Raw genomic sequence first — 12,960 nt, 5'->3', positions numbered from 1 at the left:
CTGAGCCTGCGCGCCCGGAGCCTGTGCTCTGCAGCAGGAGAGGCCACAGCGGTGAGAGGCCCACGTACCACAAAAAAAAAAAAAAAAAAAAAAGGAGAATAAAGCCGGTTTCAGACATGAAAGGTTTCAAAAATATTTACTGCCATGTCTTCTTTCATAAGAAGCTAACCAGAAGATACAGTTCACTAAATGAGAGATTAAACCAAGAATGAGGAAATTATGAGATCTAAACACCTAAGAGAGAGGTGAGAAGAACTGTCCACATGATGGGGAGGGACATCTTGCAGTGACACCTGTGCAGTTGGCCTACTGAGCAACCTTTCCAGATTATGTCAGAAGACTTGGAGAGATAATTCTTCAAGAAATTAAAACAACAGTCTACTTAGTGTCTTTGGATACACTGGATATTGGACATTTACACAACTAGGGAACAGTTTGAAAATACACATAAGAAGCAAAGCAAACGCAAAGATAGGTATTAACTTCATAGAAAAGAAAGAGGGTGCAGGAAAGGAGAAGGAATCATGGTATACTACATGGCTCAGCTTTTACACAGCTTAACATAAGTGCCAAAGATAGTTACAACTGAAATTAACTATATTGGAAGGATGGGGGGATTAAAAGTAAAGATGTGTGGAGTGGGGAGCAGAAGATGGAGAAAAAGTCAAACCCTTAGCCACTATAGAAAGGCAACAAATAATAACTAAAACTGTAATTTGAAGTTAAGGAGGTAAATGATACAAGAATCAGCTAACTTGTAAGTGGTTGCCTCTGGGGACCTGGAGGCTTAGGGCTTCTGTTTTTCATAAAAAGAACTATTTGTCTCTTTCACTATCTGCATATATACCTTTGGTAAAAATAAAAATTAGGTCAAATGGTCTTACCACACTGAACTAGTAGCGGAAGATGACTAGATACAACTTTTCAGAAGGACAATTTAACGATGTGTGTTAAAATGTCAAATGTGCACACACTTTGACCCAGCCTTTGACCACTTCTATGAACTAAGAAAATCACTCTACGAGAGGAAAACGGCTGCACGAATTAGTATATTCACTGGCCACTGTTCATCCTACTAAAATTTTAGAAACAATCGCAATTTTATGCAATAATAGACTAAGTAAAACATACATACTGGAATATAATGCAACCATAAAAGATGGAGTTATAATCCATATTTACTAAGACGGGAAGACGTCAACATTTTGTTGAGTCAGGGCAAGAGTTAAAGAACAGTAGTTCATACAAAATCTTCAATTTTCTAGAACCTCTTCTCTTCCCCTAAATGGCCACGTGGCTTTCTCATTTTATTCAGGTTTTCAAACATTTCCCCCTCAGAGGGGCTTTTCAAGATCACCTTCTCTAAAATAGCCAACTCTTCCTTGACACCCTCACCCTGGATTCTTTGACCCAACCATTTAGCACAGACCCAGATCTCCTGGGTTTGAATCCGAGCACGACTGCTCGCTACCTGTGTGACAACAGTCAGGTAAAGTCGTTTTTTTTCTTTTTTTTTTTTTTCGGTACGCGGGCCTCTCACTGCTGTGGCCTCTCCCGTTGCGGAGCACAGGATCCGGATGCACAGGCTCAGCGGCCACGGCTCACAGGCCCAGCCGCTCCGCGGCACGTGGGATCCTCCCGGACCAGGGCACGAACCCGCGCCCCCTGCATCGGCAGGCGGACTCTCAACTACTGCGCCACCAGGGAAGCCCCTCAGGTAAAGTCTTTGTGCTTTGGTTTACTCACATGAAATACAAAAATAATAATATATACCCAACATGTATATGTTGGGAAGAAAAACTGATTTAACATGTGAGTGTGCTTGCTTGGTGCAAGTAAAGGTTCAATACACGTTTGTTATCAAAATTAACTCCCTTTTGTCCTCTTCTGGACTATGTGAATTTTTTTCATGAAGAAAATATATCTTTTGCACAAAAACAAGACATTTCTGTTAAAAACAGTTTTACTTCAAAAACACGAGAAAACAAAGAAAGAAAAATAACATATAACCCCACCACTTATCAATTATATAAATAAGAAGTCAATTCACCCCTACCCTCCAGTTAACAACCAAATTTTTTTCTCTGTTTACAGACACACATATATTCATATAAATCCTTTTTTATTAAATAAAACCAGGATCGTGCCACTTGGTGGGTTTTGTTTTGTTTTTCACTTTTCAATATATTTTAGAGACTTCCCTGGTGGTCCAGTAGTTAAGACACTGTGCTTCCCCCTGCAGGGGGCACAGGTTTGATCCCTGGTTGGCAAACTAAGATCCTGCATGCCACATGGTGTGGCCAAAATATATATATATAGAGAGAGACACACACACACATACACACACACATATATATATACATATATATATTTTAGACATGGTTCCATCATCTCATTCTTTCTAACTGCTACACAGTATTCTATATGACATGTAGGCAGATTTAAGTATTCCCCTATTAACGGACATTTAGAGCCTTCTCAATTTTTGGCTACTACAGTGCTACAATGAATATGAACACATACTCAACCTAATAAGGATTCCCAGAAGAAGCCTGAATTATAAGGTATGGATTTTTTCAAATTAATATTTAATCAAATTAAATAGGGAATAGATATGAAAGTATTTATAACATTATAAGACAACAATACAGTAATCACCACACACCCATCACCCAGGTTAAATAATCATTGTGTTTGAAGCCTTCCATCGCCCCTCCCTGATTCTGTGGCACAGACAACATTGGAGTTGCCATTTCTCAATTTTTCCCCTTTTTTTCTCTATTTGATAAAGGAAACTAATATCTCATTATTGCTTCATTTTTTATTTATAGAAATATAAAATAATATAATTATTAGCAAGTATAGTAACTTCTCATAGGTTTATTGGCTATTTGTGTTTCTTTTTCTAAAAATCGCTTGTTCTTTTACTTTGTTCATTCTTCTACTGACTTGACTAGGGCATTTTACTTTCTGATTTATAGAAACTCTTTGCATAGTAGGGATATTAACCCACTGCTCTTACTCATGCTGCAAATAATACCATATCTTTTGTCATACAAAGTTTTACATTTTTAGGTAAATAAGTCTATCAGTTTTCTTTCTGGCTTCCCAAGTTTCAGTGAATATTTTCTCATATAATCTTTAGTTTTTTTTACATTTAGATCTTTAACTGATGTATATTTTATATCGGGATATGGTGGGAAATGGGGCTCTAACTTTTTCTTCCAAATGTAGAGTCAGTTATTCAAATAGCGTTTACTGAATAATTCCTTTCTCAACTGATGTAAAAACCTTATTGTGTCTTACGTAATTTTCATATATATATATACACACACACACACACATATATAAGTATGTATGCACATGTGTGTATGTACTGGTGTATACACACATACACACACGTCTATCTACAGGCATACCTCGTTTTACTGGCCTTTACTTTATTGCACTTCACAGATACTGCATTTTTACAAATTGAAGCTTTGAGGCAACCCTGCCTCAAGCAATCTAGTGACACCATTTTTCCAACAGCATTGCTCACTTCATGTCTCTGTGTCACATTTTAGTAATTCTCGCAATATTTCAAGGTTTTTCATTATTGTTCTACTTGTTATGGTTATCTGTGGTCAGTGATCTTTGATGTTACTACTATAATTCCCTGAAGGCTCAGGTGATGGTCAGCATTTTTTAGCAATAAAGTATTTTTAATTAAGGTATGTACGTTGTTTTCCTAGACAATGCTATTGCACACTTAATGGACTACAGTATAGTGTAAACATAATTTTTACATGCACTGGAAAACCAAAAATTCATGTGACTCAGTTTATTGTGATATCTGCTTTATTACAGTGGCCTGGAATGGAATCCGTGGTTATCTCTGAGGTATGCCTCTGTGTGTGTGTGTACACACACATATGGTATATATGGTAAACACATTTGTTCTGGACTCAGTTCTCTTCCACTGCTCTAAGCCTGTGTAACACAATGGAGCGAGAGCAAAAGAAATCACTCACCTGTCCTTCTTCATCAAAAGCCATAACCACCACAGCAGCTCCAAACTTTTTAATCTTTCTGGCCTTCTCCAAGAAGTCATCCTCTCCCTCCTTCAGGCTGATGCTGTTAACAATGCACTTCCCCTGGCAGCACTTTAACCCAGCTTCAATCACAGCAAAATTGGAAGAGTCGATGCACAAGGGCACCTGAGGTCAGAAGGGTAAGGTGATCACAGAAAGACTGTAAGTCACCACAAATCCCCTTCCAAGGACCCCCAGATATTCCCTCTTTCTTCCTTAGGGAAACAAGAAACAAATAACAGTAGTGTGACAGAGATACGATTTTAATCTGATTTTAAGCCCTTGTTCCTAAAGCCCAAAAGACTTGGAGTAATTCCAGTCTCACAAGAGACCCCATGCATGGGCCAGAAATTGACAACTCAAAAGAACACAGCTAAACATCAGAATGAAAGCACTGAAGTCATTTCACGGGCTCCCCGTCTGATTCAGACTTTGAATAAGTCATTTAGCTTCTCTGCACCTTAAATTTGCAAAATATTTACTCCCAGAGGACTGTGGAGGCTTTTAAGTGAGGAGTTGAAGACAAATGAAGGACAGGTTAATGTAATTCACTGCTTACCACAAGACTTACACATATGCTGAATGAAGCCTAACAAAAAAACGACAACCCTATCTCTTAAAGCACTATAGGAGGTGTCTTTCAAACAACACCAACAATAAAACCAACTTCAAAAATCACTCCTCATCACAAATTCAATGGTAGAGAAGTGAAGTGAGACTTTTAAAAGTTTTTAGAATCGATCTAAAATTTTTGAAAAGATGGACACAAAAATTAACTTTCATCTTTTAAAGAACAAATGTAAAAGCTGACATTAATACCTTGATTTAATCTTGTTTTATAAGTCTGTCTCACTCTGATAAACTTAAAAAGGTCTCTTCTTCCTGCAATAAGTAAGGATTAACTGAGTTCCCTTGTCTGCGACAGGAAGAGAACTAATGATTCTGTAGGAACAGTAAGTATATCCTTCAGAGACATGAAAAGTTGGTTCTTAGCCTAGCCAGACATCAGAGGAAACTCAGTCAATCCTTGTGACCAACTCCGGAAGCCTTGGAAACAGCCACACTGAAGTCACATCTCTCTCTAAAGTCTGGTTTCTATCGAAAGGCTGCCATTAAGTGAGAAAACTGACAATCAGAAACTTTCAACACAGGACAACAGAAAACCAGTGTATGACACGACAGACAAAGGGACAAGTGACAAAGTTAAATGAGCGACAGAGCAGCACATGTAAACTCCCTTGATGAATCAAGGTTTTGTACGACCTTGGCAATGTCAGGCTCAGAAGCGATGAAGTTGCAGAATCTGGTCATTGCACTTGGTCCATCCAGCATGCCATCATCCATGTTGATATCCAACACCTGGGCTCCCATTTCTACCTGCATTTTGGCAACGCTCAGAGCTTCCTGAGGACGGAATTCAAGAGGAACGAGCATTGGGAGAGGGTGACTAAGAGAAGGCTGACAAAAGTAGTCCTCCACCACCCCCACCAGGCAGTCCTTTTAGATTCCACTAGACTGCCTGGCCAGCACCCCTGACCCTGAGCCTGCTCTCAACCATCCCAGATGAAGCTTTCTTACACATCGCTTCCATCACAGCGGGTCGCTCTTCACAATCCGGCGAAGCTCGACTCTTCCTGTAAAGAGCCTCAAGCCCTCAGCCTGGTGTTCCAGGCGCTCTGGGACCTGCCCCATCTTCTCATGCAACGGAACTTCTCCCCCATCGCCCACTCCCGGCACCCTCCACCCAGCCAAATCTGTTTCCACCTCTGTGTCACACATCATGACGTTCCCTCTGCTTCCAACACAATCCCCTTCCTTCCTGTACTGTTTAAGATCCAGCTCAAGTCCCATCTCCTCCAAGAAAAGTCCGTAGAGAAACAGTCCAAAAGTTATCTAACTCTTCCGTGTTTGCCGAAACGTGCAAAGCAGTCATTGTAGGCTGTTGACAGAACTTACGTGAAATATGCGTTTAAATAAACTTCTTCTGTGCTAAAAGGATTTTCAAATCCTTTGATACGCTACTTTACACCGTAAATCTCCAAGGACAAGATACAATATACAGCATTTCCCACTTACGGTCATTTAAGGAATATCTTGTAGGATCAGTGTTCCAGAGAACATACTTTGGGAAACACTGCTTATTCCGCAATGACCGGCTGCCTCTAAACATCTGTAACTATTATAAACATTATCACATGGTGTATTACATTATCATTTCCTCACGATTTCACGAGTTATTAGCTTATTCTCCGAAATAGATTTTAAGCATTTGGAAATCTAGAAAGGTCTTAGGTATCTCCCACTCTCATTTGAATAATACGGGGCAAAACAGACATGTTCAGTAAGGCTTTCTAACTGACTGGTACAGCAGAGACTTTAAGTCTTTGTCGCACACTTCATAGTGTCATAAAATAAGCAGGGATAAAATCAACTGTAGCTTCTGATGTTGTCCTAATTTTTTCTTAGCCAAAGAAACCAAACAGAAATTTTTAGCAGTCACTGTAAAAGAAGAGGCATGAGACCCTCTGGCACAGGCCACAAGGAAAGACCACTTGTAATGACACAAGGTTACTCAGAGAAAAAGGATCTCAATAAAATTCAGCAGAAAATGTTTTTGGTATCAGCAGTATGTTAAATATTAATACCATAAAGAATAAAAAGAAGTATAAGTCACAGTCCCTGCTCTTGAAGGGCTTTCATCTAGTTGGGGGCATATGATGTAGTCATATGAAAAGCTACGGGCACTGCCATACAACGTACGAGTCAAATGTCCTGCCAAAACACCAGGAAGGGCAAGATCTCTGAGGACTGAAGTGGAGAAAGCTACCTGAGGGGAGCAGCTTCAGCTGCCCGTGGGAAATGGACTGCAGAGAGCACAGGGGAGATGGCAAGCGACCTGGGTAGACCAGAGGTCAAAAGACACGCAACACAGACACCAATGCCTGACCTTTCTACGTCAGAAGAGCCACAGAATCACAGCTCAGCGGTCCAACCTTCCCAAATAGGCTCCGAGAGATGAAGTGATTTGTTTAAAGGTGTACAAGTTGGGCACAAAGACAGGACGGGACCTTCTCTCAGGTCATCCCCTTACCCACAGAGTCTTGCGGGGTCACTAACTATGGGGAACTGGAATCCAGGTAGGAGCCACTCCTCCCCTAGCCCCTCCTACTTCCCGGCCTCCTTCCCGTGTCCTCCAAGCCAAGACAGCAGAGCGGTGAAGGGTATGGGCTTGGAGGACTTAGGGTCTATCCTTCACTTGCCGTCAAACAGCAGGAGAGTGGTTTAACCTCCCCCACGCCTCCAGCTGCACATCTGTAAAATGGGGATAATAGCAGCACCTATCTCACAGGTCTGTAAAGATTACACGAGCAATGCCATATAGCGCTCAGCACAGTGACTGGCATATATTCAACAGTAAGAGCTTACGAGATGACAGATATCACTCCCACTTGTTTGCTTCTTCCTAAAATGCCGTCTGCTCTCAGAAGCAAATGTATCAAATCTGAGAGCTGAAAGGGACACCACAGAATGGTCTTAAGAATCAAAACAGAAATAGAAATACTGCCAACTGAAGAACGCTATACAACCATGAAGGGTCGTCAGGACTGCAGAAGGGAACAAACAGGGACAAAGTCCTGGAGGCAGAAGCAAGCCGCCTGGAATGTTCAGATGACAGATCAGGATGGAAGGCAGTTTGGTGTCTATGTGGATGATGGTCTAAAGGAGTTTGGGTTTTATCCCATGTGCAAAAAAGGCCACCCCGTGAAAGCTTCTGAGCTGGGGAGGACCGTGGCAGCAGCACGTGCCGGCTAGGCAGCAGCGGGAATGAAGAGAATAGGACTGACGGGAACTGTCAGGAACCAGGTAACCAGGCCCTACTGACGTACCTGCAGAGGAGATGGCTGAGGGATGCCACGGAGCGGTCATTAACAAGTCCCTAAAGGACGATACATGAGCCCTTTCTTTGTGATCAGAAGTAAGTCTGCTCCGATACTGGCTGCTGGAAGATCTATTTCCTAAAGGTTGCAAAGGCTATCATTAAAGCCCAGATCAGGTTCCTCCATTTTTAACTTTGTATTTGCATAAGGAAAAAAAATGTGTCCAGATTTTTAGAGTGGGCTCTACTTGGATTAAATTTTGCTCATCCTTAGAGTGACCGAGTTTAAGAATCTTACGGTGAAACTACCTTGCAAGCTCTGTGTTTGTTTAGCTTATTTTACAGTGAACAGAATCAATAATACCACATTAGTCACTGTCTGATGTGGTCATGAGGAAAAGAATAGGAATTGTCTTGGCTTTCCTTTTTCTTGGAAAGATTTGTGAGAAGCCAAAATGAAGAGTATCTCAAATTTTTAAATGTATTTCACAATTAATAGAAATAGCTAGAACCTGGGTGCCTCCCATCTCATCCCACTTCATACCCTGGATGAATGTTTTTGAAAAATATTGACAAGGGCGGCTATGACTTTTCCAAGTCTCACCCTCCCACCAGCCCTGCCTGCTACAAACACAGTTTACCGTTCTTCTCACACTTCCCAGCAGCTCTGCTAATGATTAACAAAGGCAGAGCCGTTTCACTTGCGAGCTGTCTTAGCCAAAAACCTGGCAGATGCCTCGAGGGTCTTATTTAGATACGCACTTCATAATTTCCTGTCATGATGAGTTTAGCAAACTTCCTGGATCCTGCAACGTTACAGCGCTCTCCAATGTTAACAAAGTTGGTGTACGGGCCAATCTTGAAGGGCTCTAGACCTTAAAAGAAGAAGCATTTTGAAAATTTTCTGAAAATGCATGTAACGACATGAGACAGACAGAAAATAAATGTCTTCACGAGAAAGAAGTTTCTGTGCCACAGCCCGTCTGACTAGCTAAAGAGACCCAATGTGGAAAAAGGGTCATGGCCATCCCCCCAGGAATATTTAAACACAACAAAAGGCTCTATGTTTATAACCAGAACTCTCAAAAGAAGAAATATTTCAGGGTTTTAAATTGCAAATTTCTCTCAAGAGCTGAATCATATCAGCTCTGAGAAACAAGGAAAAATTATCATCATATTTTTATGTAACCAAGAGCCTGGGGCAAAAACCATGAAGTTAGAATCTAAAGGCCTGCTCCACAGCTGTCCATTCAGACATCGGCTTGAAGCCTGATGGAACAAGCGTTCTTAATCCCACCAACAGTGTGTTTAGAGCTTTATCTCGTCTCTTTGATCCAGAGGCCAAGAACCAGCAACCAGCAAGGCCTAACAGGGTCACGAGGAAGGACCTGGGCTGAGCCCTGGAGATGGCTGACTCTGGGCAAGCCACCTGGGCTTTCGGCTCCCCCTTCCTTATTTGCAAAGGGACAATATCATCTCCACTGTTACAGGCTGATTCAGGGGCAAATATCAGATAATTAATGTGGACACATTACACGGAGGTAAAAAAGCAACGTGCAGCATAAAGTACCGCTACGGGAAAAGGCCTTTAGCTGGTTTTGTTCTACTCATTATATTTACAGTATTAGGAGCAGGAGTCTTGCTAGATGGTTACAAGCAGGCTCTCGGGAAGCCAGCCTTAGGGTCTGAGCCCTGCACAGCCGACTCAGTGAACACTCCGGGGGTCTTCTCTCAGAGCCTCTGAGCTTACAAAATAGAGACAGCAGAAGTATCTGCCTCACAATGTTACTGTAAAAATGAGACTAGATAACATTGATAAGCATTATCAAGCTTATAAAATTAGCACCAGCAATCATAGCTGTTCTTGTTAATAAAAGGAAATGGCTTTTGAGCCCTTTCCCAAGGCACTGGTTGAGGAAGAAAGAGACATGAGGGAGAGGAAAATAATGGAAGATAGGTAATTACAAAACTACTCCAGGTCTTCTGTTCCCCGACTGGGAAGACTATCACTTCCCAGTTTGGGCTGTGATTTCCTTTCCCATTGGTAACATCCTCACAGCCCCTCGCCCCTCCCCTCCATGCTGACCCTTAGTCAGACCCTGGGGTTCCCAGGGCAGACAAGCAGGGCTGCCAGCATTTAAGTGCCGAAGAGAACCTGTGGTGTTGCCCTAAAAGCATTTCACACAAAGCACTTCTGATCTATTATGAATGTGAAGTTTCTGACACAAAAACTGCATTGTTCTCAGACTTCCCTGGTGGCGCAGTGGTTAAGAATCCACCTGCCAATGCAGGGGACACAGGTTCGAGCCCTGGTCCGGGAAGATCCCACATGCCGCAGAGCAACTAAGCCCGTGCACCACAACTACTGAGCCTGTGCTCTGGAGCCCGCAAGCCACAACTGCTGAGCCCACGTACTGCAACTACTGAAGCCCGTGCACCTAGAGCCCGTGCTCCACAGCAAGAGAAGCCACTGCACTGCAACGAAGAGTAGCCCCTGCTCTCTGCAACTAGAGAAAGCCTGCACACAGCAACGAAGACCCAGCGCAGCCAAAAATTAAAATATAAATAAATAAGTTTAAAAAAATTACATTGTTCTCAAGTCTGCAATTTATAAAAGAACAATTAAAAAGAGTGTATTTGGTGCCATTCTTTTAAAATCTGATCGAAGGTGATTTTTAAAACAATTTAGAAATAGCACATGAAATTCAAATCAGAAGAAAGAATTCTTTCATTCTTACACATAAACTCTTTAAAAATCATAACTAAATGGTTCTTTCATGTTTCGATTTTGGCAAAGGCTAACAATTTCAACTTAGCCCTTGGCTGAAGTCAACTAATAGCTTTAAGATCTAAGGTTGAAAGAAACTACCCTACCATACCTTTCTCTGACAAAAGCCACTTTTTCAGGGTAGGGAGTGTGTCATACATCACACATCCCTCCCCTCTTCCTCTAATCTCATCCCGTCTCCTGGAGTAAAAAAGGAAAAAAAGGGTAGCCTGAAGACGCATATTTCTAACCCAGCTTTATTTTCACTCACTGGGAGTAATTCTATAAAATATGTTCTGAGTGAGAAAAGTGCGTATTACTTTTGCTCTCACTTTTATTTTACTTCACTGTCATTTTATTTCATTTTTCTTAGGAGAACATATGAAACAAAAATACATCAATTTAGAGAAATGTTAAATTCTCCATTATTAGGGTGTATAATTCCTCATATGTGCTATTTGCAGGTTCTCTCAAAATCTGTATACACTTTTTTTTTTTTTTTTTTGCTTAAAGATACTGTCTAAGAATACATCATTAAAGTATTATGGGAAAAATATAAAATTTAAAGTTACTGTTCTAATAGTTGGCATGATCATCTATTTTACTAATGTTCCTTTTGTGAATATCAGAACTCATTCTGAAAAAGGGAAGCTGCCTACTCCACAGGGCTGTTGAGAACAAAACAGAATAATAAATATCACAACTCTTTGTAAAGCCTAAACACACAGCCAACATAAGAGCAACATAAGAGACAATAATGTTATAGAAGCAAACAAAATTTTCTAGGAAGAGGCTACCATCATTGAAAAACCTTAAGCCTGGGCTAGATGTTTTAGGAACTAGCAGCAAATCTGATGATTAAAACTGTTAGGCTGTGGCCTATGTACGTTTTCAAAGCAGTGCACAATAAGTCTGACCAAGGCCACTACCTGTGCTTTCATTCACATTTCCCTGAAGTCAGTATCTTCCCGCTCTCACCCCTAAAAAAAACCAAAGCATCCTTTACCACAATTCATTTAAGTACCAAGAAAAATATGTACACTTCTTTGACCTAATAAACAAGTTCTTTGGCAGAAACATCACTACCATGTAGACTAAACATACTAACAATCTACAAATGATTTCTGAAATCATAAAAAATCATGTCTTTACGACTTACCAGACAGTAGCATATGCCCTTCCAAAACAGTGGCAGGTGGAACTCTAGGCTTATAGTTTTTCACAGCTTCAGCAATTTCTCTGAGTTAAAAGAGAAAACACGATATCCATTAAATCCAAACAAAATTCAATTAAACTAATTTCCACCTATGAAATTAAGTCTGTTTAATATAATTATATACCTAGTTCCAAATGTGAAGCAGCAACTGTGCTTTTCAGTTTTCTCAGTAATGCAGAAAATGAATCTACAATCTTTAACATTTCTGTATCTGCCCTGTTGCTGTGCAGATTGTACCAGGTTCTGTGCTCACAGATGTGAACCTACAGATGTGATGGTTTGCACAAATGCTAACAGCAAATCTCCTCCACCCCTTCCCAAACCTGAAGATATCCTTAACTCCATCAAATCCACATGGTAATTTAAACGAAAAAAAGGCTTCATTGTTGAGAAGGAAGAGCAAATAGGAGCGGAGGTGCCAGGAGTGAAGGAAATTAAATCCTTTAGGTCTGTTTTTTTCAAGCACACATATATGGTAGAGAGGGTAAAGAGTAATACATCACTGAAACTCCAAAATAATTACTCCTAAAAATTTGTTTTAATTATTCATACTCTTTTGAACCTTATCAGCTTCGATGAAATCTGTCTTCTGATCAGCCTGGAAAAATCTGGCTGCTCTACTAAATTTATCAGGACCAATATGAACTGCTCACTCTACTGCCCCCCAAATGAGTATGTGAATGGCAAAGTAAAAGCAGCAAATATATATGCAGAGATAGATAGACATACACACACAAACCCACACACACAGGTATTTTTGAAACAACTCTTTTACAAATATCTCAATTTCGTTTCTTTTAATGGCTGAGTAATATTCCACTGTATATATGTGCCACATCTTCTTTATCCATTCATCTGTTGATGGACACTTAGGTTGCTTCCATGTCCTGGCTACTGTAAACAGAGCTGCAATGAACATTTTGGTACATGACTCTTTTTGAATTATGGTTTTCTCAGGGTATATGCCCAGTAGTGGGATTGCTGGGTCATATGGTAGTTCTATTTGTAGTTTTTTAAGGAACCTCCA

At 40.7% G+C, this 12,960-nt stretch overlaps 1 protein-coding gene across 1 annotated transcript in view; it reads right to left on the bottom strand.

Moving 5' to 3' along the window:
* Window positions 1–12,960, bottom strand: part of MTR (5-methyltetrahydrofolate-homocysteine methyltransferase) — a 120,218-nt gene that overhangs the window by 75,366 nt on the left and 31,892 nt on the right. The window contains exons 12-15 of the mRNA XM_024115733.3: window positions 11,877–11,956; window positions 8,713–8,825; window positions 5,337–5,477; window positions 4,014–4,199 (exon numbers count right to left, since the gene is read on the bottom strand). Of these exons, the coding sequence (XP_023971501.1) occupies window positions 4,014–4,199; window positions 5,337–5,477; window positions 8,713–8,825; window positions 11,877–11,956 (520 nt within the window). The remainder of the gene's footprint in view (window positions 1–4,013; window positions 4,200–5,336; window positions 5,478–8,712; window positions 8,826–11,876; window positions 11,957–12,960) is intronic.

Source organism: Physeter macrocephalus, chromosome 20 (genome assembly GCF_002837175.3).
Source record: "Physeter macrocephalus isolate SW-GA chromosome 20, ASM283717v5, whole genome shotgun sequence".
Classification (NCBI taxonomy): domain Eukaryota; kingdom Metazoa; phylum Chordata; class Mammalia; order Artiodactyla; family Physeteridae; genus Physeter; species Physeter macrocephalus.
Note: the sequence above shows the minus strand (reverse complement) of the source record. Positions and strands in the feature narration are given on the sequence as shown.